Source organism: Oryzias latipes, chromosome 8 (assembly GCF_053564925.1).
Source record: "Oryzias latipes strain Hd-rR chromosome 8, Olatipes_Hd-rR_3.1".
Lineage (NCBI taxonomy): Eukaryota > Metazoa > Chordata > Actinopteri > Beloniformes > Adrianichthyidae > Oryzias > Oryzias latipes.
Genome location: NC_136244.1, coordinates 26,467,722 through 26,494,938, shown reverse-complemented (window position 1 = coordinate 26,494,938; position 27,217 = coordinate 26,467,722). Strand labels below are relative to the sequence as shown.

Here is a 27,217-nt window from a genome sequence, read left to right as displayed (position 1 = left end):
CAGAAACTGCTGCACTTGTGTTGCAGGACTTGACACTATCAAGCATAAACTGGACCTGAAAGCCATCGTGCTTTCAGATGTTTCGTGTTTTCAAAACAAGCAGAAACCAAATCTAGTGGTCTCCAAGTGCCAATTATTGAATCCAGTTTCTAAATAAATAAAGATATTATCCGCATCAGATCGCCTCAGGGGATTTTCCGATGATTGTACAGTCTGATAGATCTTAATCAACAGTTCCCCTTAAGGTTCAGTGTTTCTGTAACTAAAGCTCAAACTGGCAGGAATAACTGTGCTAAAGTTAAGAATGTCGACGGCCAGAGGACTTTATCAGCTGACGTGATATGCGGGCTTGTAAAAATAGCCCTGCTTCACTCTGGCCTTATCTACGCGTGATATGCAGAGATTATTTTCATTTTTCTGAAACGCTGCACTGAGCCAAAACTGTCAAACGAATAGCTGATTAATACTTCTGTTTTTAAAGGTTAAAAAAAAGCTACAAAAATAAGTTTACTCTAAGCATGCAGGGTGTAGAAAACGTTGAAACAGGCTTCAGCTTTTAAAAACGGCAGGTTCTTTAGAAATGAGCCGGAAAAGGAGACGGGCTGAATGTTTGGCGGACAGACGACCAGCCACAGCGGGAATCTGAAGCAGTTTGAAAATGTCGGCTGGGTCAACGTGCCGTTTATGAAGAGCTGCCTCTTCAGACGTGACGGAGGAAGAGCGGGACGTCGCTTTACTTCCCAATGTTTCTCAGAGCTCTTTTGGACAACAGCGCCCCCAAACAAGCAGTTATTGGAACTGCACGGCGGTTTAGTCCGCTTCAGTCTTCGGTTCTGTCCTAAGAGCATCGTGCGTTAAAGAGCAACAGATTCCTTTTTATTTAGTTACTGAATGAAATTGTAATTAAAATACTTTACTCATTCCAACCTTTAAAAAAGTAATTCGCTACTCGTTACTTTACTTTTTTTCCTGCTCACATTCAAATTCTCAAAGGAATAAAGCTAGCACAAACAAGAAAACCCCATAACATCCACAAAATAAAAGCATAGAGCAGGATCGTCCAAACTTTTTGCCACGAGGGCCAAATTTGGTGAGGTGGAAAATGTGTGAGGGGCCAACCATTGGGCCCAACATTATTTTAACCTTTTGAGTAGCATTACTTTTAAAATGAACTATTTAATGAACATTCTCCTTTTTATTTTCTTCTTTTAGAGCAAATACATCGAAATGTTTTTACCAAAATCCTGGTCAATCGGTCAAGCTTTCACACCGTTTGTTCTGTTAGCTTGTCGTAGACGGCATCATGTGGAAGTGCCTGTTCAAAATTTACTTTGGCTAATCTGAATGAAGACATATACAAGAAGTTTTCATGAAGTGCTTGGGGGCCTCATTTGATTGATTTTATGAAAGAAGCCAGGGGGGTTGGTGGAAATTTAAACATGGGCCGCATTTGGCCCTCGGCCGGACTTTGGACATGCCTGGCATACAGTCCCTGACAAAAGTCTTGTCGCTTATCCATTTTGTAGAAACAAAAGCGTATAACCTCACTTTTAATGAATCCATTGGTTTTAAAAATGTCTCATATGAAAGCTAAGCTCCCAAATTATGTTCAATATACTAAAATAAAATGGCTTCACTGAGGAAAGATTGATCATTTAATGAACACAGAAGGGTCACATTTTGGCAAGACAAAAGTTTTGTCGCCTACAGAGAGTAATGTGAAAATTTAACAAATAATTTACTTCAAAAACGAAAATATGTTGCTTAACATCAGTGAATTAAGTAGTGCTACTGTGAGACCCATATTTAATATCTTGTATGACTTCCATGAGCTTGAAGGATAGCATCCAATGATTCATACAATTTATGGATGAAGTCATCAGGAATAGCAAAGAAAGCAGTCTTCCATGCCTCCCAGAGTTCATCAAGATTCTTTGGTTTGGTCTTCCATGCTTCCTCTTTCATTCTACCCCAGACATGCTCAATGATGTTCATGTCTGGTGACTGGGCTGGCCAGTCCTGGAGCACCTTGATCTTCTTCGCCTTGAGGAACTTTGATGTAGAGATGGAAGTATGCGATGGAGCACCGTCCTGCTGCAGAATTTGACCCCTTTTATGGTTGGGAATGTAAGAGGTAGCTAATACTTCTTGATATTTTAGGCTATTGATATTGCCTTCCACCCTGCAAATGTTTCGCACACCCCCATACTGGATGTAACCCCAGACCAGGATTTTTCCGCCACCAAACTTAACTGTCGTCTGGGTGAATCTTGGGTCCATGCGGGCTCCAGTTGGTCTCCTGCAATATTTGCGGCGGCTGTGATGTAATTCAACTGAAGACTCATCTGAGAAATCCACCTTCTCCCACTTTTCCAGCGTCCATCCTTTTAGCAGGCTGTGGGCCTTGGCAAATACCACATGTTTTTTCAATTGCCTTTTGTTTAGTGCTGGTTTCTGGGCACTGATTCGACCATGGAGGCCATTTTGAGACAGAATTCTACAAACTGTTCTGGTTGACACAGGGACTTGAGGTGACCAGGCCTGGTGGAGCTCTGCTGCAGTGGAAAAGGGGCTGGCCTTGGATTTTCCAACCAACAAACGGTCCTCCCGAGCAGTTGTCTTGCGGGGTCTGCCGGACCTGGGCTTGTCAAAAACATCTCCAGTCTCTTCAAATCTTTTTCTTATTCTTTGTACTTGATGCTGAGACACACTGAAGGTGTCAGCCACCTGAGCAGTGGATCTGGTCTTCAGCCTCTTGATAATCAACGCTTTGGTCTCGGGGTGAATCTAAGGCATGTTGTCAGAGGTCAAGTTGCAGTTGATGTGAAGGCCTGGTGTGCTGGGGTTCTTTTCATACACGCCCACTTATTGATTGATCAGTAATTGATCACAGGTGAGGCTGTAATCTAGGATTGGGTGCATCATGTGACAAGGCAACAAAACTTTTGTCTTGCCAAAATGTGACCTGTGTTCATTAAATGATCAATCTTTCTTCAGTGAAGCAATTTTATTTTAGTACATTGAACATAATTTGGGAGGGTTTTAGCTTTCATACGAGACATTTCTTCATTTAACCGAGCAAGTGTCAAAGCCAAACAAGAGGATCTGTTTTATTTGTCACCAATGGTTTACTGCATTTATTATTATTATTACTGCATTTAATTAGCAAAGCTTGAACTGTAATTCGTTAAGTTACTCCGTTACTAACAAAAGTAGTTATATTACAGTAATTCATTACTCCAACACTGTGCATTACATGCTCTTAACTCGCACTGACTTTTCTATAACCCCTACATCTCTAAAAAATTAAAGGGAAAGACGTCGTAACCCCTCCCAGATCTGATTCCCCCTCCCAGCACATAAATCCTCAGAGTGTAAACACGAGGGACGGAGCTTCCTGAGACCCCAGGTAGATTCAGACTCACATTTATTCTGATTTTAGTCCAAGCAGAGAAATTAGCATCTCCAATTTCCCTGCTTTCATGAGGATCTGCACAAATAATCCAACAGAAATCTGTTCACATAAACAGACCTCTTAAATAAATGAAAAATGAGAGAATTCCCACCAGTTTCCCAAGATCTCCAACGCTCATCTTCTGAACATCAAAAGGCGGAGAAGCCGGCTTCCACATGGAGCCATGTTTTTGTTCCCGCTGGCAGACAGGAAGGCACCTGGGAAACGTGAGCCGCTCTTCATCGCGCACCAGCGGTCCATCGAGAAAGAAACGACATCACTTTAAGCTAATTAGCTGTGAGACTAATCCAAAAGAAGTTCGCTTTGGAACACCACGGCCCGCCAAGAAACATATTTGTCTTCCATCTGGGAGAGAACAGCGGCCAGAAGTCGCCAGGACTAAATATTATTCAGCAGAGACCTTCCAGGAGATAAAAAAAGCCAAAGCGAGATGAGCTTCAACAAGCTGAGAGCAAAAAATCCTGATAGAATTCACGTCTTCTGGTCAAATTCATCACCAATAATCAAACTAAATGATCGCTAGAAGCTGCTAAATGTGTTTTTCTAGACTGCTTTGTTGAGCGGGTCACAGAACTTATTTAGGGTGAGTGATTCCGTTACAGGACTGTCCGGGTTCGTCTCGCCTGCGCCCAAAAGCAGCTGGGATTGGTCACCCGAGAGGGACACAGACGGATAAAAATGAAACTAAATCTACCAATAAAAGAGAGTTCCTGCTGTCAAACACGGAGGAGGGTTGGCCATGGTCTGGGCTGCTTAACTGCATGTGCAGTTTCACTGAAATCTGAAGATCGTCAACCATTCTGGAGGAAATGTGTCGCTCGAGTTCTGTTGAGCCAAAAACCTCCATAAAAGAAATTAGATCAGAAGAAGATCTGATCTGAAACAAACTATTTAAAAAGGTAGAAAAGTTGAGTGTAAAGCTGGTCACTTTCATCAGAAATTTGAACATGGAAAATTTAGACTTTTGCATAAAAACCAGACCAAATGCTAAAGAAACGTCAGATGAATCCTTTTAAATCCTTTAATATTTGATTCCACTTTTTTACTCCATTTTAAAATCAATCAAAGTTTGTGACTCTGAAATGAAGTAGTAGCTGTGGGTAAACGATCTTCCTGGGCATCTTTTCTCATCTTTAAGTTTGTGAGAGATTTTATTTTTAATCTTTTGACAAATTTTGTGATCATATATTATTACCCAACTTGTGTTAATGTGATAACTTTGTACATTTTTTCATTTCAGTATTTTGACCAAACTACAATGAAGGAGAGCAAAAAAGAAGTTTTAGAGTTCACCACGACATCCAAGCTCTCACTTTAAGGAATCATTCATAAAAATAAAAACATGAAGGCACAAGGCGGTTCCACATCAGACAGAACAGGAAGTTCCTGCTATAGAACGTCTCCCACTTATTATCCAGAGTTATCGTCTTCCCAACAGGATCCCTCCTCCTGATCCACGTAGAGTTGGTCCTTCTGAAGACCATAAATCCAAAAATGTCTGCTTTCAAGGATCAACATGAAAATAGCGCTTAGCTCCAGAAACAGGATGGCGGTTTCAAGAGCGACGTTTGATGAACTGAATGGAGTCAGGATGAAGAAAGAGGAAAGAGGCTGGAGGTTGGTCTTTTTTTTTTCTTCTTCTTCTTAAGATCCGGGCCAAAAACTTGAAGACAACAAAGTTTATCTGTCAGTTTGGTCCTGAAGCTGACCTCCTCTGCAGTCATGCACCCCCTCCAACAGCAGGGGGGGTGCAAACACCACAGATGGAAACAGAAGAGGAGGAGAACAAACCTTCAGATTCAATTCCTTAGAGTGATCAAGTCAGATCACAGGGATGGAGGGAGAATCAGGCACTTTAACTGGAGCATGTTATGTGTGTGTGTGTGTGTGGGGGGGTATGATTAACCCACAAATGTTTCAGTGATCAGAACTGGTGTCTGAAATCTAAAACGCTGTGACAGCAGAACATTTTACAGATGGCTACTGTAAAGGCTGAATAAAGTGGATTTTTAAGTTGGTTCTACAAAAATATTGATAATATTGATCATTTATGTTTTTGGGCTGTGAGAAACGTTTTTATAACTTATCTACAGATTTAAACTGAACAAAGATCAAAGCTACATTAATAAGATTGACAATTCATATGTTAGAAAAAAAAACAAATTTGTTTTTGCCTGAAAACAAATAAATCACTTTAAAAAAACGTATTCGTTCATATCTTGGATCAACGTTGCAACTGATTCGTTTCATTTAAAACTAATCGCATAATATCACCATGGCAACAGTATAAAGAGGAAGTTCATAGAGATTTTTAGCCTGCATGTCCCCATCCTCAGGCTATAGGTTTGGCATTAAGCAATTAGAATTGACAAAACACAAACTTTTCTAACCTACATGAGGATCACAGCTCAGATTTCTTCTATGTCACCTGACAGCAATTAAAGGGAAAATCTGCACTCAACTCTTATTTTATCATTTTAATTACAGGGTTCACGCAGGGTCTTAAAAAGTCTGAAAAGTATTTATCAATTTGGAAATAATACCTTAAACAAAGTCTTAAAACGTCTTAATTTTTTAAACCTGAGCCTTGAAACTGTGTGAAACTTCTCCGCTTCACATTTCTTTTAAAACAACACGCAATATTTTGATCAAATAATGGAAACAAACAGCTGCAGAGCCAAACGTTATGCATCAATGGGCTGTTTCCACCGCCGGTTTAAAAAAAAAAAAAAAAAGATCAGCAAGCGTGCCAAAGCAAAAACGACCACAAACAAGATAAAGAGCTAAAGTTTGGATCATCAAACACCAGTAAAGAAGGAAATAGGCTGAGAAATGGGTCTTAATTTTTGATATGCAACAATAAAAAGTCTTAAGGACTATAGTTTTGGTTGTTTTGTTCTGGATTAGTTGCAGTTTAAAAACTAATATGTTAAAAATCCTCAGCAGCATTTCAAAGCAGAAGAGAAACTGGTGCAACACAAAAAGTGTTTGTCACATTCAAATTAGAAATATTTTGACAGAAACCGCTCTGATAAAGCACAAAGATAAGATTAATGGAATTGTTTAAGGCGTCTGAACATCAAATACGTTAGAAGCCACAAAAACAACTAAAAACTTCCGGTTCATGACGGCAATAAGATAAATGTCATCTTGGTTTGAAATATTGTGTTTAAGTCTGAAAAATAAACGATTATGAAAACTTAAAAACATGATCAGATTATAATGAAACTGACCTAAACAGTAAAAGGTATTATTTTTTTCATCAAGTTACGTTTTCTCAGACTTTTGCAAGTTTTTGATTCACTCTAAAATTGTATTGCTATAAATAAAAGTCCAGAACCAGAACCTCTTCTGTCATCAAAACGGACCGGGAGGAGCCTCAAAAGACCTTCCAGTGACCCCGACAGCAGGAGCGCCCCCCCAGCACCGGAAACCATCCTCTGCTTGAGAAAAACATCTGGACCAACACTCCACAGCCTCCAGACAAGTCTCACTTCTGACTCTGGGGCCACGGGGCCCCCAGAAGGTCATCCCTTCCACTCAGAACCCCAGAAGGTCATCCCTTCCACTCAGAAGGCCTTTGGGGACGTGAGAAAGAGCAGAACTTCCTGCTTCTTAATCCAGGGTGAGGACAGGTGAGGGAGTATTTTTAGATGGGTGATTGGTGAAGAGCATCATCTGTGTACGGTGGCCCTGAAGGGCAAATCTTTCAACACATTCCTCCTTACAAAAACATTTTTAAGACCACATCAACAATTTAAAAAAGATGTTGAAAAGCGGTGTTACGGCCTGTTCACACCGGGACGAATTGCGCGCGCGATATTCGCCGACATTTAACGCCTCGTGACTAAAGAAAGGGCACCAATGTAAGTGTGCACACCAACGGGAAAAATGCCACGCGTAAAAGCGTCATTTTTTAAAAACGCCTCGGGTTTGTTTTTTTGGTTTGACGCACCGTGTCATTCAACAGAACAATAATTTCTTCATCACTGGAGCTGCTGGTGCTTGAAATATTCATGTTTTCTTTGTATGATTCTGACAATCACTCTTCTGCTGAGCGAAAAGCGAGTTTAAGAAGCGTGAAGTTGCGCCACCTTGTGTACAGGAGTATTTCTGTTTTACATTAAGCGGCATCTAATGTCAGGGAATGAATTTGCATGTTCGCTCGGCTCATCGTCAGCGAAAATCGCCTGGGTGTGAACACAAGAAACGTGTTGAAAAACGCTGGCGAATAACGTGCGCCGATGATATTCGTCCCGTGTGTACGGCCCTTTACATTATAGAAAAACAACGCAAAATTTCAGAGCCCAAAACTTAACAAAAATGGGGGGGGGGGGGGGGGGGCATTTCCAGAAAACAAAAAGATATTTAAAATGTTAAATATTTCAGAAAACAAAATGAAATGTTCAAAACTGAACAACATTTCAGAAATCTGAGGAAGTAGGTACTTTGGGAGAACGCTGATTGGATGAAGACGTTTGTCCATCATTTGGACTCAAAGTTATTTACATGAAGCGATGCTGGATTTTATCGTCCAAACAACAATGTCCCATAATAATACACATATTTACTATTTACATAATATAATTTTAAATGCTTTTAATTTTTGTTTTTTATGTTTTAGTGTCAGAAACTTTGTTTTGTTTTCTAAAATGTAAAACTGCTTTTTGACTCTTTTTTTGTCATTGTGGTCTTAATGTTTTTATATGGAGTGATTTGTTGGATGATTTCTGTGAAGGTAATTCTGAACCCAGCTGGAAACTCCTACCTCCTACCGATCCACCTGCTCCTCCCCGGAAAGGAGAACACCTCCAGGTCCTTCCTCAGCTTTTTCCTCTGAGAACCAAAGGATGAGAGCAGCTTTTTCAGCAAATGGAAACATTTCGTTTCAATTAAACCAACATGTCGGCTTGTTGTTGTCACCTGTCAATGAGTTTCTTCAGGTGATTGAACCGGTGCCTTTCCTGTTGTCATGCTTCACCTGTCCGGCGACAGCAGACTGATTAGCAGCACACCTGTCCTCCTTAGTTTATGAAGCCCAACATGGCGCACTTTTATTCCAGGTTTCCCGTTAGCCTTTAGCTTAGCGTAATATTTTAATCTGTGATGTAATTGTAACATTTTCACTGTTCGAATACTTTTACATAAAAATAAGCGCATTAAAGTCCAAATCAACAACGGAAAAACCGTTTTAAGAATTTCACAACATTTCTTTATGCGTCATTTAAGATTTCCCGGGCTCTTACCAGCGGCGGCAGTTCCCTCCTCCCGCCAGTGAACAGCAAAGCTCCGCCAAACCAGGCGCATGCGCACACGAAGGCGACAGCCTAATCCAATTCACTCGTTAATATGTATGGAACACCGAATGGGACAAAAGTGTGCGCCAACGACAAAATCGGTTGAAAAGAAAACTTTTTTTTCTAATCTTTTTTGGTACTTTAAAATTAAGAAAAGTTTTGAACACATTTGAGTACAATATACATAGAAGTGTATATGATAAAAACTAATATGGACAAAATAATACAAATCAAAAAAGGAAAATAAAAATGCAATAGGGGTCTGCTAGTTAAGTTACAAATTTAAAGGTTCTAAATAGTATATCTGCTTTTGCTATTTTAATTTACTAAATAATTTTCCTAAATAGACAACATTTAAGGTGCAAAGTTTTGAAAAAAATGTAACGAGCATAATTTAAAGCAAGATATAGGTTTAATGTTCTGCATTTGTTTTACAGATTGGTTTTATATTTACAGAACAACCTGAGACTAGGAAATTAAATTAAATTTGATTTAAAAGTCTAATAAATATTAAAGTTTATTTTTTTAATTGTGCAAAACTTCAAATAAAAAAATGCTCATGGGCTTAACCCATCTACTCTTCTATTTGTTTTACACATTTTCTTAAAATAAATTCAACATTAAATCTGTGGTGAAAAAATCTACAATTTACTTAAAACACAATTTAAACCTAAAAAACAAGGACCTCATTGTGGTGAACATATATTTTCTTTTTGGACACCAACTTTCCCCAATTTCCCAATTTCCCGAACTTTAACCCAATTTCCCTCCGGGGATCAATAAAGTCCTTATCTTATCTTATCTCAACTTCATTAAATGGTTTCACAAAGCAAAACAGCCTGTCTGTACATCCAAAAAAGACATTTCCTGGTCAGATAAAAAGAAAACAATTCACACATTCTATTTAAAATCGAATTTATTTGCATCCATACAGCTTTGATATATATTAAAAGTCTTTCTCTGAACAGAAGAATCCATAAAAGACTTTAATACAGAGGTAAACAGTCAGAGGAAGAGGATTTTTGAATACGAAACAGTCTTCAAAAACCATCCAAAGGTTTTAAAATATTATTTTCAAGACAATTGAAAGGAATAATCAAAAATCTAAACATTCCAGGATGGTAAACTCTACAATCCTTGCGCCGGGATCGGACAGCATGTAAACCACACAATGCAGGGAGAAGAGGCTCCTAACGGAATGATTGACCGGCAGCATTTGATAAAAAAGGATTGATTTAGTTTGAATAAAGAGAGCGCACGGACTTAAAACAGCCAGGAGAGCAGGCCAAAAACAAGATGCATCCACCCCATGCTTTACCTGCCACCACCATTTTATTTTTAAACCCAACACCAGCAATGGCACTGATTCAAGCTCCTGTGCTCTGGAGGTAGTTCTTGTAGTTGCTGCAGGCTTTCTGCATGTCTGTTAGGAAACCTGGAACTCCAGACTGTGCAAGAAACACACAAACAGCACATCGGTCAGTGAGCGTCACGGCAACAAGGACCACTCCCACCATGGGCGGTTTATCTCCACACATCTGCAAACAATACCAGAAACTTTCTCCCTCAAGTCAGGAGAACTTTGCGAGGGGGAATGTGTTGACAAGTCAGTCGTATTTTCACGTAAATTCTTTAGCAGACGTAAATTTATCCCACCGCCTTTTTTCACAGGTGAATTTTTACAAGACTTTTCATGTTTTGGATCAACGCTTTATAGATTCCCTCCGATCCTCTTTCGATCTCTTTAAAAAGCGTTCCCAGAGCTCTTTTAACTGTGATTATGTCGTCGTTTTTAGCCAAAATTTAAAATCTAGGACATAGTTTCTGCAGAGCAGCAGCAGTTTGTTAGAAATGTCCCTCTGAGCTGTGGGGGGGACCCCTGAAGCAGAGCGACCCCAACCCTCCTTTCCCTCACTGTTGCTGAGATCTCTCCTGCTAGCTTACAGCCCCTCACACCCCCAACCTAACATTAGGGGAGCAACAAAACTGGGGAGCACCATCAGAGTTATCAGATTCCAGCTCAGGAAAGGAAAACAAACATGGATCTATTTGTCTGACATCGGAATGGAGCGGATCAGGGAGCAGTTTTGGAGATACATTAAGGGAAAACATTGCAATGGCAAATAAATATATATATGTATATATTTCTAATTTTGATGCATAACATGAAAACCTGAAAACACATCAAGGATCTGAAATTACTTTAACAAAGTCTGTTGTGCTCTAAACCTCAGTAGGTTTAGTCTCAGAAAAGGGATTGACTTTCACGTTCTAAATAAATAGTGGGCCATTTTTTCCTGGCAGACATGGCTGATTGATGAATTGATCCTGACATACCGCCTTAAAAACTGAACGAAAAACACACAAAATAAGTGCGAAAAATACCTGGAAAGTACTTCATAATGTATAGCTTGGAGACAGTTGGTGAGACATAGAATTTTTGGGTATTTTTATGTTAAAAAAATGGCCTTTATCAAAACATGGATGTAGCATATTTGCAATGCACTTCTGATGTGTCGCTTTGAACTTGTCGATACATTTTTAAAATCTGTTAATAAGGTAGAAATCATCTAAAACCTTGGTTGTGGTTTCGCCTCGGAAAAGCTAAAATGGGCTTTCATTCCTGAAGCAGAAATAGATGCAGATGTTTGATGCTATGGAGCTCCTATATACGGTGGCCCACAAGGGTCACAACATGTTAGATTTCACAAAACAAAATAACATAATACAATTCGTTACAACACAACACAATAACTCACAACAATTGGAAATTTCAGAATAAAAGCACTTTCTTTGCAGATATATCGGTACTTCCGTTGTGAGTTAAAGTGTTGCAACTTATTGTGTTGTGTTTTGAGTTGTTGTGTTGTGAGTTGTTGTGTTGTGATGAATTGTAGAATGTTATTTTGTGTTGTGTTGTGAAATCCAAAGTGTTGTGTTGTGATCCTTTCGGGCCACAACTAAAACTACTTTTACATGTGAATGAAAAAACATTTAAACAAAAACAAATTTGAAAAAATGATTTGTTAAGCATGGTTCCCAGTTATTTTCAGGATTGGCTTCAGGAAATGAGGTTTGAAATATCTGAAAACGGGCAAAGATTCTAATCACTGGTTCTATGTGATCCTTCAAATTAATAAGAAAACAAAATATTTACATTATAAATGAACATAAAGTGTGGTAAATGAACCAACTGTTAAAGTGATCAGTTTATGCGTGCTCACCTTAGCTGCCCAGTTTATAACCCACTTAGGTATCATCCCTCCAGGGTTGTCAAAGTAGTTCATAAAAACTGAAAGAAAAAGGAGGACAGATTTAAAAACATTAAAATTACGCTGAGCTCATCACTTCAACTAATTAACAAAGTTTAAAAAGTGGAAACTGTTATGGAGCCGATAAATGCTTTACATGCATCACAGAAAGATCTGCTTTGATAACATGTAAGCATGTTCCACCTCTGGTTCCATTGGCCCCGTCACTCTCCAAGGCAACGCTCTGCTTGTAGTCGTTAACCCGCAGCACGCCGCTCTTCTCTGGGCACGCCGTTTCTGGGGAGCTTCTGGCCAGGATCACCCAGATCTTCCTGCCGTTCACGTCCAGGTCTCTGCGCTCCCTGACGTAGACGTACTGAGATTTGATCTGTTAGGACCAAGCTCCACAAACCAACTGTAAACTCCGAGCATGAAGGTTTCCTAAAGGACGTGTCGGCAGAAGGATACGTCCCTGTTGGATAAGGGAAATGGGTATTTCACCTCCCAGTAGATCGCCGTCTCTCCATCAAAGTCCTTCTCATAAAGTTCTAATGAAAAAAAGGACAAGGTCTTTATTGGTGGGGGCAAAGTGCAGTCCAATATTAGGTACTCGGAGCCACCTTCCTGTTTCACCATGTTCCTACTTTCTATTTAAGTCAAAACACTTCTATTTAGAATCAATCTGAGTCCACACTAAACAATCTCTGAAACCGTAAAGTCCAGATTTATCAGTCGACATGGTCAAGCCGGATCCCGATAGACCCTAAATCAGAGTATTTCCAGTATAGCTGATTTGAATCAAACCTGCCTGGTGTGCCTCAGGGCTCTGTGATGAGACCCCTGCGCTTTGGTGAACATCCAACCTTTTCTGAGTTAGTTATCCAGACAACACTCTGCTTTCTCATTTCCTACAGTTCTAAAAAGAAAGTCACCTGACTTTTCCACCATTTCTTAGGAGATGGACGAACAATATCTTCCTTTCATTAGCCTGTAACGGAGCTCTTGGTTGGACAGAGCCAACCACATCCCGAGAACATGGTGGAGAAGAGTATGAGTGATGCTTGGTGGCTTTCTTTGACTGTGTCTAAGAACTGGACCAAGAGTTTGTGGCATCCCCCACAGAAACCGTTTAACCTCTGGCTCCAACCGACTAAAGTCAGTCACTATTTCTGTTGCGGTAGAGACGCCGCCATGTTGGAGCTAGGCGAGTCATTGTTTCTATGGCAACCACTCCCACCAATCAGAAGTGACCTTGTTGGCCCACTTGAAAGTGGGCTACACCAAATTTGTCAAACGTTTTGAACATATGACATAGGGGCCAGCAAGCTCCACCTACTTTCACTGAGGTATCTAATTGGTCAGTTTCTAACTTGAATAACTTGCAATAAAGAAAATAAAATGGAAAATAACGAGGATTATCAAGAACATGTCAAATAAAAAGGCATCAGACCAATAGAATGACTGAGTAACACCTGTTTTTTTCTCCATAGAAGTCTATGGGATTCTGGATTGTTGGAGCCAAAGGGGTACTTCCCGTTTGGAACGCCAGGGGAAAGGGCTCACCCAGTCCAGTTCTAATATACAGACAATGCTTCAAACCATTTGGGTCAAACTTCTTTAATCCTAATTGGAGAGTCTTGGATCCACAGAATTCAGGGAAAATCTTATTTCTATCCAGGAAACTAAAGCTTGAACATTATATGCTATCCAACAATTTATGCTACGTTGACCCCGGGTGTGCAATATGCGTTCAAGAACAGGATGATTGCGGGTTCTTGAATGCTCTTTTAGTATGCAGTGTTCACATAGCAATTAGTGAATGTATTCACATTTGGAAGAGGCTTGGTGAGGAATGTGGAAGGGGCGTAAATCGGGTGAATCTTACTCCAGACAAACCAAATGCGTTCAATGACAGCACACTTAGAGTCCTAATTCGGACTTAAAAACGTGTGTAGCGATGTATGAATGTAAGAGTTTTGACCGTAGAAGCCCGAAGCGCGCAAATATGTGTGTTTGTGTAGACGTTTCATTGTGAGTGGTCGCTTGAACGCACGTTTCCGAGCCTGCTATGAACGTAGCATCTAAGACTCAAGACAGAAAATGTGATCAACACAACAGCAAGACCTACCAATGCCAACTTCCTAAAAAACATTCCTAATGAAGCAACAATAAGCCACTTAAAACACTACTCTGAGGTTATGCGGCTATAAATGGAGACGTGGACTACAACGCGTTACCTTCTTGTTACTGCTGCATGAAAGCAAAGATAGAGAAATTATTGTTGTATCAGGAAAATGTTGGTTATCGGACGCAAAAGCTTTGGCAGCTAATGGTCGGCATAAACACACGCGCTTCAGTCCGTTCTACCTTTAGCATATTTATCCCAGTGTTTGCGGTACGTCAAGTCCATGTAGACGTCAGCGCAGAGCTCGGCGCTGCAGGTGGCGAGCACTCCAAACACTTTGTACTCATACAGTCCAGTTTCCTGCAAACAGAACACGACAAAGGCCACGCCCACACTGTGAACTATTTTAACATAAAAGAAATAAAAATGTGTCTTTCCAGACGGTGAATGATGGACCAGCTGATTATTATGGCCTAAGTATTTGGTAAAAGAGCCCGAACAAGTTCAAGAAAACAATAATATTGTCAGAAAAATTGTACACATGATAAAGTGGCTCTTTGAAAGCCGTAGAAAAAGTGTGAAAGTCTTTTATGTTCTTTGATCTTTCTGTGCTTTGATCCGTTTTACCTGTAAATGTGGACATAAGCATCACAAACCTCCCTATCACCTTTACCTAGGCAACGTCGTGAAGATGCTGTTGGATGAGAATAAAACAACAACTGCAGGCTGTAAATGACTGATTGCTGTTTAAAATGCTTACATTTGGATGGAGGACATATAAAAAGAAAATTGAGATTAAAACGTCGTTTTTGCATATTTCTTCACTCAAATTGTTGCGAAAAGGATCATATTTGTGATACAGGGCGGGCCACAAGCTCCCTGCTCCGCCCCTTTCCGATACATCCACTTGCAGACAAATAGATCCATGAACGTCTTTGTTTTTCTCGTCCAAGCTGGAATCTGGATCTAAGCTGCACGACCGGATAGCTCGGAAATTGCTAGTTTGTAAACAGACTGCTCTCTTAAATTAAACGGTTGGATTCCCCTGACGTAGTACGCAGTGGTCGTGTCATACAGCCATTTTCCACGCCTAATTCCTTAATGTCTCTTACATTCGTCGTCATTTGTGCAGATGTCCGTCTGGCGTGTCACATACACTAGTGGAAATTCCACGTAAAGAACAACAAACTGTCTTACCTTTTCCACGCATTTTCACGTATGACCAGTTTTCATCCGCGTGTACATGTATATAAATGTGCGTACAGCGGCAGGGTCACGCGGCCTTTGGGAGGTTAGGTTTGCATTTGAAAAAAAAAAAACCTGAATTATAAGCAATCGGATGACTTTGCCTGGAAAGAATTAATTCATTTATATCAGGTGACATTGAGAAAGTTTTAAGTAAATTTCAAAATAAAGTTATAGGTAGTCTTTTATTTTGACACATCAAACTGAACATTTATGCTGGATTTGGGATTATTTTGGTGAGTCCTGGATGACCTCACGTCCTGCTGTCACCATCAGTCCTGTGTGGGTCTGACCGGTGCTGCCGGTTCCCGGGTCGGTGGAGCCTGTCGCTCCGGTTCCGGCGGATGGACCTATCTGCGCATGCGTTTTAATAAAGAAGCTGATAGAGAGATGGCAGCTCCGGTTTGTGTGTGTGTGGGGGGGGGGTTTCAGGTAGAATCGAGAGGAACCGCAGAACCGGCAGACCCGAACAGAGACCGTAGAGGCGTGGCTCCGTTCTGTCGGACCCGGCGTCGGTACCTTGTCGAGGAGCCTGTGGATCTGGACCCCCATGGTCTCGGTGAAGAGCTCCCAGCCTCCATCCAGCTGCGGCTCGTCCAGCTCCTTCCAGGCGCTGTGGAAGTTCTCGTCCGTGAAGCGCAGCGACATGACGGCGGAGCTCGGGTGACGGCGGCGGCGGACACGTCGCTTCCGGGAAGCGCCTTCAAAATAAAACACCACCCCCTCAGAAGAACCTGCAGCTTTGCTTCCTTCCTGTCGCACGTGTTCCACAAGATTAACATCAAATTGAAATAAGTTAAATTCAAGGTTAACATTTTGTAAACCTAGGATTTTTACCTAGGATTTAGAATTAAACTGTACCTTTTAAAATTAACAAAAAGATTGATGTAAACCAGTGTATTCATCAGCTGCTTGTCTGTTTATTAACTTTTGTTTTAAGCTGCTGCACCTATTTATATATTTATATCCATGTTTATTTTTTTGTTTGTTTTTTTCCAAATTTTTCTGATGTTTGTTACTTCTGTATTTTATGCCATTCTTATTTGTCTACAATAAGTTTTTATTTTGTTTAAACAAATTTCTTCTGCTTTGATTCCACTTTAGGTCAAAATTAAAACGTATTCTTATTAAATGGGGAAAATTCTGACTCAAGTTTAAATTTATTGATGAAAACCTGCAAATTTGTTTAAAAAAAAAATCAGATTTAAAGTGACAAAAAATATGAAAAGTTGGAGATTTTTGTTGTTTCAGATTCAATTCAATGAAATTTGTATTGATTTCTCAGGGACAGTCCACATTAAAAGCAATGAGCCAGAGTTAGACCAGCAACTATTTTTCATCTACTGTCCCCAGAGAGATGTTAGAATTGTTTACCTGCAAAACGAAAAACATTTAAAATATCAATACAAAGGGAAGTACAAAGAAAAATACCAATTGATAAAAATACAACTACTATAAAAACAGAAATACTAATAAAAGACATACTTGCACAATTCATCCCAAAAACTGTAAAATACCTCTGGACTTAAATCCTGGCGCCATCATATCAAACTTATCAGTACTTTAAGACATTTTATTAAACAAAATCACTCAATTTTGACAAATGTTTTGGAAAAAAAGTTCAAGGCTTGTTTTCTACCATATTAACAAAACAACACTTCAGTTTTACTATGCAAAAATAATTCGACTTACTGCAAGCAGAGTTGTTGAATATGTCTCCTCAGAATAACAACACAAAATAAATCCATTTCTCTTTTTTTTCCTTTTTTTAGGAACAACAACCTTTGTGAACTTTTTAAACATGTACAAAGGTGACATTCTTTGAAAGGATGTTGTTTTCCAGTAAACCAAAGAAAAAGGAGAATGACCTGAAAATCTGAGTGTAAGTCCGCGGAGCGGCCGTCAGAGCGTGAATGTGTGTACATGTATCTCTAGATACAAGTACATATATATATATATATCTATTGATGGATTTTCAAATCTTTCCCAGTGGTCTTTAGATGATGATTATTTAGCCAAAATCCAAAAACATGTGTCTTTTTTTTTTAACCTAGTTTCTGCAGAGCAGCAGGAGTTCCTTAAAAATTCCCCCACTGAGTTTTCATCATTGCTCCATTTTCATTGGAGTGGGTCCTTTGTGTTTTTTTAACACAAAACTGCACAGCATAAAAAGTTCAAACGTGCTCTTGGCCCGTTTGTGTCCTTCTTCAAAATAAAGGCATTGCCTCGGTGGAATTGTCTCCTGGAATGCAGGGGTTTTATTTTGAAAGGCAGCAGCTCAGATGCCTGAGCAGCTTCAGCTTCACTCAGCCATCCTCACTGAAACCTCCTCCTCAACCGTCCTGCCTGCAGTCAGGTTCACGGCTCGGTCTCTCATGAATGGGCCACAGCTCTTCCCCCCGGGTTACAGGACGTCCAGCAGTTCTTCACGGACGGACGGGAGTTTCTCCACAGCTTTGTGGTGGGGGGGCACATTTGAGGTAAGCAGACTCCTTTCTGATGAAAGCTTTTGTGGAAACAGAGCAAACTCCTCTGTGTCTGAATCAGCCTTTACAGGCGTCTTCCCTGTGAAGACAGAGCTGGGACTTTTCAGGGGGAAAAAAGCTGAAATCTTCATTTTCTTAACCAACAAATTTAAATTTTACACACGACTACGATCTGTCAGGATCACAAAGAACTTTCCATGAAAACCACAGAACTTTGTCCATTATTGTGGCACCAAACTGTGACATAATTTGCCTAAACATGGGGAGGATTTTTTCTTTTATTGGTTTTTATGACTAAACTAAGTTTCTTTTCTCATCGTCTTCAATTGTCAGATTTTAGTCTATTTAATCTTTTTCAACTTGTATTATTTTATGTTCTAAAGGAATTCTTTATTGTTTTTTTAGTCTGTCGTAGACGTTGGCTAAAACGCATTTAATGAACAAACTGATGGATTTACTATGACGTCTTTATTAATCACCAAGTCATCAGTTTTTGCTTAAAATCCAAACCGCACAATCTGTCTGATGCTCCAAGAGACATTTTTGTGAGAAAAATAAAGTTTTTTTAAGAAAACTATCCAATAGGCTTATCAGCTCATTGCAGTAATCATTAAGCACACAATAAATTGTGAAATAATGATAAAGAGACAGTTTTAGAGGAGACACAAAGTAAATCTTTGTCATTCTGACAGTTTTAAAATAAAAAAATGATATAGTATGTGAGAGGAAAGACCTTTCCAAATTTCCTTTTAAGGCTTGAAAAACGGCATCAGGCTAGGAACACGGATGGGATGTTTGCAAATAAAACTTTTCTAATCACGATCAGAAAAAAGTCCCTGTTATTATAGAAATCCGGTCATGATTTTCTTGAGAAAGAAAGGAAAAGATTTCTTTTTTATGTGGGCTTTAGTGACATCTAGTGGCAAAATGACAGATTGCAATCAAATAAACAGGAAAACATTAAAAATAATTTTTTTACTAAACTGCTTTTTTATAGCTGGTTCACCTAAAATATTAGTATAACTCTTTAATCTAATGTTCTGATGAACATTTCAAATGTGGTTTTGGCAAAAGTTAACCATAGATTCTATTTTTCTAAACATCACCACAAACTGGACCAGATCTTTTGTGTTGTGTAAAAGAAACGCGAATCTGCAACATCTGGCGGTGGCGAAAGGTCAGTGTGCTTCCTGCTGAACCCCATCTTTCCCCTGAGCTGAGGTGACGGCTGAAGAATGGGCGGTTGTGAAATAACAGCTGTTGATTTGAAAGCGTCTTGCGTTTCATGGAGCGGTTTGTAACGTCGTATCCTGGGCTCTCTGGGGAATGTCTCAGCTCGTGCTGGGCTGGGTGGACCTGCGTCATTCAGCTCTGACTGGGTCAGGAGGCGGCCCGGATTGAGCAAAGAGGTTGCAGGGGTCCCGCTGAAGCAGCGGCGCTGGATTGTGAAACCCGGTGTTGAATTCTAATGAAAAGCATGTGCTCCCTTTCTGGGTTAAGCAAGAAAGCTGAGCGGTTGCTCTTCCACTGGTTTCTCGGTGGTGAAGGTGTGTTTCTCCACAGACTCGGCCTGAAGACGGCAGGACAACGTTGAGGGACCATCCGTGGGAAGCTGCTGGATCCTGAGATGCCAGAAGAAGTCAATAAAGACGCCATGAGAACACCATCCACTTCAGATAAAGCCACCAACAGCGAGCGCCCTGCAGCCACGGCGACGGCTGTAAACATCCCGCTGGTTAATGAAGTCCAGCTGACGGCGGCCACCGGCGGCGCGGAGCTCTCCTGCTATCGCTGCACCATCCCGTTTGGCGTGGTGGTGCTCATCGCCGGCATCGTGGTCACGGTGGTGGCTTACAGCTTCAACTCGCACGGATCGACCATCTCCTACTTCGGCTTGGTGCTTCTCTCAGCCGGGCTCTTGCTTTTGGCGTCCAGCGCCATCTGCTGGAAGGTGAAGCTGGAGAGGAAGAAGGAGCGGCGGCGGGAAAGTCAAACCGTCCTGGTCACCAACCAGAGGAGCATTTTCACCTGAACTTTCTGCTCCAGGCGGGTTTGAGTTTCAGCAGCTGCAGCCGTCCGGCACGTGTTTCTGACCGCAGAACACAAAGCTTTGAAGACTTTGTTGAGGACTTGTTTTTCAGATGTTGAGCATCTGGCGAGCTGGGAACGCAGCCAGGAGGAATGTTTCCCAATTAAGACGAATGACCGCTTCAGCACACAGGAAGTCTCTCATTAATCTGCTTTGATTGGAGTGGAGGAGGACAACCGTGAAAAGAAAAGCTCAGGAGGGGGTCGGGACCTGGAGACGCAGCGGAGGATTCCCAGCTTTCACCTCAACGCAAACATGTACGAACTTTTTCAGAAAGTAGGATTTTGTGGAGGAATGGTACGGGACGCAAGGGGACTTTACCCCCAAAAACCTTTCTTATATTTGCTATTAATAACATCTGACTCTGAGTTTATTATCAATTTTTATGAAAAATGTGAAATTTCATAAACATGTAAAATTTAATATTTATCTTCTTTAACAGACACTTGTACTAACTGCTAAGAATAATAAGAAGTTGAATAAAAAATATATATAACTGAGGATGATGGACAATAAATACTCATTCAATATATAACCAGCTGAAAAATATGTAATAATCTGAAAAGGAGAAAAAAAATTAAATAAAACAACTGAACTCTGAAAAAAAAAGATAATTAAAAAAAAAAACTTTTTTTTTAATGAACAAAAATTACACTGACTTGTGTAAACTGAAAATCTGTAACATGGTTTTAAATATTACTAAAAATTTTAGAAAACATTAAGGGAAAAACATAATCTACAAATTGTAAAATCAGCTAAAGGAAGTCCAAAAAACAAACAAACAATAAAAAGCAAAAACAATTCAAATTCTTGTTCTTAATGCTCTAGTTGCTGAACAAAGTTCTGGGAAGTATAAATCGCTCTGGAGTATAAATCGCTCTGGAGTATTAGTCGCTCCGGAATGAGTCCCACTTTTGGGAGAAATGTATTTAACGAAATACAAGAACAAGCATAGCATAAATAACACGCTAACAAGTCAACCAAAGTCTTTAAATCACTAACAATCACTTAATGCATTTATTCTTCATCCTTCTGTGTCGCTTTGAAGCAACACAGACGCTACCAAGCCAGACGTCAAACTGAGCGCCACTTCTTCTGAATTGCTGTCGGTAGCAAATACTGATACACCTACAGTGCCCTCTAGTGGTTGTTGCTATTAATTTATTTTTAAAAATCACATAAGTTGCACCTGAGTATAGGTCCTATCCCCGGCCAAAACTCTGCAAAGTAATCAATTTCCTTTTTTTTTCTTTGCTAAAGTTGCTAAATTAACTCCTGCTAGCAACCAGCGTAAACTGAAACGCTAACGAAAGTCCTTAAATATGAACTAAATATTAGAAAGACTACAGAAAACATGTTAATTAAAAAGCAAAGTTATTATCTTAATGGAAAAAGAGCTTCATGTTTGACTAAAAACAGCCGTTGTAAAAAAGTGACAAAGCTGAAATTCAATCTACTAAATCTGACTGACTATGGATCACTGGTGCAGCGTCTTCATCAGAACATCACAGTCAGTTTGGCATCAATGTCTGTATTTCTAGTTGTAAGTTTACTTTGGAGGTCCTTAATCAGCGTTTTTGAAGCGTTTTTGCTCACAGGAGAAGGTTAGTGGTGAAGCGCGCTGATGAGTCACATTCCTGTGTAGATGAATGAATCTCTCCATCACGCCAAACGCGACCCGTTTCAAAGACTCAAACTTTGGAGCTTCTTCTCTGAGTGTTTTCCTTCTGCTGCTGAAGTTGACTCAGCAGTTTTCTGCTTTCCTTGATGTTATATTCCTAATTCCATATGTTAGAATGTAAAGGACTTAAAGGAAGTTAAAGTCTCCTATTGACTCTTTTGCTTTTAAAATAGCCTGGACATGGAAGTGTATTTATAGGCAGCATTTGCGTTGCTATGCGTCTATGCGCGACACCAGATACCACAACTACACAGTTTCCTTGCGTCACAGGAGAACCTACAACACACTTTGTCACTTTTGGGAGATCACCTCCGTAAAGGCGGTCAGAGCCCCCCCCCCCCATCAGGTGGGAGGACGCCTCGCTGGAAAAACTTGATATGAAGTTTGACAGCTGCTCTCCGTCAGCGTCTTTCGCCTCCCTTCCCTATTGCTGGCAACTGCGGCGAGCCTTTGTGCGTCACTTGATGAGCCTCACATGGTCTTCATAGCAGCCAGGGCCGTGAGGTGTGGGGGGGTATCAATAAACAGGAGGGGCCCGAGAGGGATTAAGTAACCAAAACAGAGAAGGGCCCAGAACCAGAACTGCCAGCTCGTTTTCTCAAGACAGTGATTAGGCTGTTTTTAAAAAAAGTATTTGTCCTTGAATGGAGATAAGTAGAAAAACAACAGTTTTGCAGAGATGTGAGCCAAAATGGCAACACAAGACCATCAATAATTGATCGACTTATCGATGACTTTGGTCTAATTCAGCAGTTCTGTTGGTCCGACACACCTGTCAGGTCATCCATTGTTATTTATTTTTTGAGAAAGGTCAGGCCAGGTACGAATGCAGGAGCCAATCCTTTCCACGTCTTCAGGTAACATTCAATTAAATCTCCAATAACGGCTTATTAGGTTATTATCTGGAGATGTTTACCTTTGGGTTTAAAAGTATTCTCTTATTACATTTACGTACATATAGGTTTTTCATTCACTTTAAAAAACTGTTGGGAAAAAAAGGGGTAAAAAATAACCAAACATTTTTTTTTTAAATAAAAGGATGCCTGACGCTACATTACCTAAAAAGGTAAAAAAAAAAAAAAAAAGCTGTATAAAAACTTCAGGTTGAATCAGTTATTTTATAAACATTTGCCTCTAGATTGTCTGCAGCCGTTCTTTATTCACAAATGACATTATCAGCTTATAAACTACTTACATCTGAAAATTTGTGTTATTTTTATACTGAACTTAATATTTCACTTTATGAAAAAAATAATAATAAATATTCAGTTACATCAAATAAATATGTTCTTGTCTCCTCGAGGAATAAAGAATTGAAATTCCAAGCGTCAACATGGCTGAGTGAACATTAAACATTAATTAAACATAACGAGCTCCACTTCCTTTAAATAAAACAGATGTGCTCAGCTCATTGTTTTCTTCTCAAAAATACGACGTCTATCTTCCTGTCATCCATATTGTGCAGTTTTATTTTTCTCTGTGAAGGTGAAAATGTATTATAATTATTTAAATATGACATGAACATTAAACAAGAACATATTGGAGAAGCACAAACGTTTCGGAAGGCTTTACCCACCTAGGCAAAGTTTAAATACCAAAATAAGTAGACGGCTTCACTTCCCCTAATTAACATTATGTTACTATGGCAACACCACAAAATTTTTATAGCTCTAAAAGTTGGTATGAATGACTGTATCTTAGAACTGGAGTCAGCAAGTGTGACGACGTCCAAAGAAAATGGAAAATTTACCAAATGAAGTCAGTCAAAGGTCCCGCCATGCTGAATTGGTCAAGTTTCTATGGCAACCACTCTCACCAATCAGGAGCGAGCTTGTTGGAAGGCCACTCCAATACCACTTGAAAAGAGACTACACCAAATCTGTCAAACGTTTTGAACGCTGGTCATGGGGCCCATCAGACTCCATCTAATTTCTTTGAGGCATCTGATTGGTCAATTTAGAACTATAACTATAAATACCACGAAAAAAAGATAATTACCAAGAACATGTTAAAAAAAAGGTATCAGATCAGGAATGATTCTTCTGACCAATAGAATGACAGCTGTTTATTTCCCTATAGAAGTCTATGGAACTTTGGCTTCTTGGAGCCACTTCCTGTTTGGAACGCCAGGGGGGAGGAGTCACCCAGTCCAGTTCTCGTATATCCAATCAATGGGCACACCTTATCTGACTGATAACCTCTGGTTCTTGTAGTGAAGATCTTGTAAAACTGTCCAGACTTGAATCTAAAAGAGACCAAGTCAATGAGACTACATCAGGAACAGAGGGTCAAACATCGGTTGCTAAGGAGAATTGCTAAATTTACTTTGATGTAGAAACATTTAAATTAATACTCATTTTCTTTAGCCCAAGAAATGCCAACATTTCAATTGTTGCTATGGACCTAATGTTAATATTACTGATAGAAAACTTAATTTTGTATCAAAATCATTGTCTGGGAATTAAAAGTATGAGAACTGACAGACAGTTGGGTTTCCTTTGTTTCATTGTTTTGTTTCCATTGTTTCATATATATATATATATATATATATATATATATATATATATATATATATATATATATATATATATATATATATATATATATATATATATATATATATATATATATTTATGAAACCTTTCGCTGCATTTCTTTTGGCTAAACCGTCATAGGACGCGGCCCCACCCGTTTAAGGAAGTCCAGAATCAAAGCTGGGGGAAAAGGTAAGCCAAACCACGTCTTTGATTCTCTTCTCAGCTTAGATCCTTCCTGCCCTGAGAGGTTCATCTGCTCCATGATCCTCCTGTTTGTTTGGACTAAAGTCAGGATTCAAGTAAAGAGCTGAAATGTATTCATGCAGACAGTGCACATATGGATGTTTGTTCTTTCATGTTTTCCATAAAAACCTCTCCCACATCCACTTAACTTGAAAGCTCAGCATGTAAATGAGAAGCAGCCATGTCTGATGTGACAGTTCAGTCAGACTCTGCAGGACGACTCGTGTCCGCCGTCCTTTCATGTGCTGCCAGGACTTCTGGGAGAGATTGGCTGCTCTCAGCCCCAAAGCTCTCGCCAGCTGCTTCGTCCTCATTTCACCACACCATAAAGTCAAAGCTCTTCCTGGCTGTTTCCTCCAATATTTTTTGTGATTCCCGATTCTGGAGGGAATTTGGATGCGTGGACCGGGTCCCAACAGTTTAAGCGTACGCCGTTTTCCTTCACGTTAAATTCAGAGTCACGTCTGTCGCCCGGAGTTTGATGTGGTCAACGGCAGGAGAGCGGAATCAGATGAACCAAAAGGAAAGCTGTCTCCTCTGCTTTTGGTCCCTCTGTGCATCAGCATCATCACATCCATATGTTTGAGGGAAATAAAGCGGGACTGAAAAACCATGTTGAATTTGTGCCTCCGGGTTTCCTTTCCCAAGGACGTCCTTCACTCTGCAAGCCTTCTACTGTCCAGATGTTTTTTTGTCCTCCACATCTGTTCACCTTTTCTTAACTTGAAAATGTTTGAGGTTTTTTGAGTTTGCTACATGACAAATGGGACTCACGGCTTTTTTCAGCCAAACAAAATTCTGGTTTAGGAAACGGGGGGGATTTTCGTGATGTAAAGGGGGTTCAGAGACCAACACAGACTACCAGTGTTTAGTTAAGAAGACACTGGGAGTGAAGGGCGAAAGAAACAACTGCCTCACATGAACCTGTGTGAATGGACTGCAGAAGCCGAAGACACCAGTTTCCCTGTTTAATTAGCTGAGAAGCGGTTTAAATAAGTATAACAGAGTGTCGTCAATATATTAGTAAACAATTGTGCTGTGCTGCCAAATAATGGGAGGATCATAGGAGGATAAATGATGATGACGAAACAGAAAATAACAACAAACATCCAAAAGAGAGGGAGAAGAAGTAAAAACCTTACACATTCTCACCTCAGTGCCTTATCACTAATCAAAGAACCATCAAATCAAACATCAGAATATCATTTTAGTTTTGTTTGAATGATGGAGAACTATCAAGTACAGCGGTACAGGTCTGATCAAGAAGGACCATGGACCACAACTAAGACTTAAAACCAGAAGAGGAAGAACAAAAACCCAAACTTACGATTGACTATTGGACTACATTCAACAAAACACAACCATAAACTCACCAAAGACCGTAAACATCTCTGTCTCACCATGTACGACTTAATTATGTTGTCATGGCAACTGCACAGATTTAAAATTGAGGAGAATTAACGTAATTCTAACGGATTCTGACGCAGAAAATGCTTTGCGCTGAAAAACATTGAAATTAGGACTATTAAAAGTAATCATTAAAAATCTAGTGCAAATTAATAAAACAAGATTAAATGGATACATAAATACGAAATAAAAAAAAATAATAAGAGTAGTAAAAATTAGCTAAAAGCCAGGTTAAAAAGATGCGTCTTGAGCCTTTTCTTAAACAACTATGCTCTCTGTGGCTCTCAGGTCTTGGTTTTGTTTGGAAAAAGACCTAAACTCGTGTTTCCGGCTTCCTAATCAAAAAAATGATCCGTCACATGACTTGAACCTGTTTTTCTTCCTCGCACATACTTTCCCCGATTAACATGAAACCACGGCGGGTTGAAGCCGCTCACGTGCCGACTGCAGCGCAGGAGCGGCGAGTTCTGCTTTTGAGGCAGACGTGACCAAAGCCTGTCTTTTGTTAAAATGACGACTAACACAAAGAAAGTCCCTTCAGCTGCAGATCACTACTCCCACATCAAAGTGAGTCCAGAAACCATGAAAGCATCATTAAAAATGGGAGTCATGCCACAACAATCCCTCTGAAAAACAACTATGGAGTCACATAAAGCTTTAATTTATAGAATATTGACAGATAAAAAGGGGTTTTCTGCCTTTTAAAGTGGGACCACCCCCACCACTGAGAGCGTAAACACCCCAGCAGGAGAGCCCCGTTCTGTCTCTTTGGTTTCCATCTGCTATCTTCTCGAATCGCCCGGGGAAGGAGCTTCCCATGACGTCAAGGAGGAGTCGCTTTTATGGCTCCTCGCTGATTCCAAAAGGGCGGAGAGCTGTGGGCTCCAAGACTGGGAGAGTCCAGACATGAAGCTGTGAGATATACGTCTCTTTAATTTACAGTAGGACAGGACAACACCCGAGCTCTGCAGAAAAGAGGCCCGCTTGATTCAAACGGCTGCTTAAGTTCCCATTTTTCTCCGGCTGTTAATCTTTCAGTGTGGAGGGAGATGACAGCCGTAATCTCCAGGATGTCATGTGGGTGAAACTGACGATCGTTTAAATAACTCTTTAATCTTCTTCACACACCAGAGTCAGTCATGCTTCACCACAGGGATCTGTGCCTGCCCCCCCCCGTTCTAACTTCTACTGCTGAGCTCTGAACAGCTTTGATTTCCCAATACTGACTTCACCTCAAACCCAGATATAAATCTTTTCCAGGGTTGCTTGCACGTACCGCGACACCCTAAAGCTCCGGCCTGCTGCTTCCACTTCAGCCTTAGTCCGAACTGTCCTCACGGGTGGACACGGGGCGTCTGCGGGGGGACAAAGGGTCAAACCT

General features: G+C 40.2%; 3 protein-coding genes across 6 annotated transcripts in view; 1 reads left to right on the top strand and 2 right to left on the bottom strand.

The window, feature by feature from the left end:
• The window catches only part of rbfox3b (RNA binding fox-1 homolog 3b), a 653,838-nt gene extending 644,973 nt beyond the window's left edge, over window positions 1-8,865 (bottom strand). For 2 of the 4 annotated variants that reach the window (XM_078951943.1, XM_078951937.1), the window contains exons 1-3: window positions 8,722-8,862; window positions 8,399-8,456; window positions 8,244-8,311 (exon numbers count right to left, since the gene is read on the bottom strand). The gene's annotated coding sequence lies outside the window, so the exon portion shown is untranslated. Of the gene's footprint in view, window positions 1-8,243; window positions 8,312-8,398; window positions 8,457-8,721 lie in introns of all 4 variants that reach the window. The other 2 variants (XM_078951931.1, XM_078951941.1) reach the window with 2 other exon arrangements.
• Window positions 8,866-9,670: 805 nt separating this feature from the next.
• Window positions 9,671-27,217, bottom strand: part of pctp (phosphatidylcholine transfer protein) — a 31,861-nt gene continuing 14,314 nt past the window's right edge. The window contains exons 3-8 of the mRNA XM_004071108.5: window positions 15,913-16,094; window positions 14,391-14,508; window positions 12,492-12,571; window positions 12,228-12,399; window positions 11,997-12,064; window positions 9,671-10,220 (exon numbers count right to left, since the gene is read on the bottom strand). Coding sequence (XP_004071156.3) covers window positions 10,140-10,220; window positions 11,997-12,064; window positions 12,228-12,399; window positions 12,492-12,571; window positions 14,391-14,508; window positions 15,913-16,041 — 648 coding nt within the window. The 5' untranslated portion in view covers window positions 16,042-16,094 and the 3' untranslated portion in view covers window positions 9,671-10,139. The remainder of the gene's footprint in view (window positions 10,221-11,996; window positions 12,065-12,227; window positions 12,400-12,491; window positions 12,572-14,390; window positions 14,509-15,912; window positions 16,095-27,217) is intronic.
• On the top strand, window positions 17,708-20,469 carry tmem100a (transmembrane protein 100a). The gene is made up of 2 exons (XM_023957277.2): window positions 17,708-17,873; window positions 19,443-20,469. The coding sequence occupies exon 2, from the start codon at window positions 19,507-19,509 to the stop codon at window positions 19,909-19,911; it is 405 nt and encodes a 134-aa protein (XP_023813045.1). The 5' UTR covers window positions 17,708-17,873; window positions 19,443-19,506; the 3' UTR covers window positions 19,912-20,469.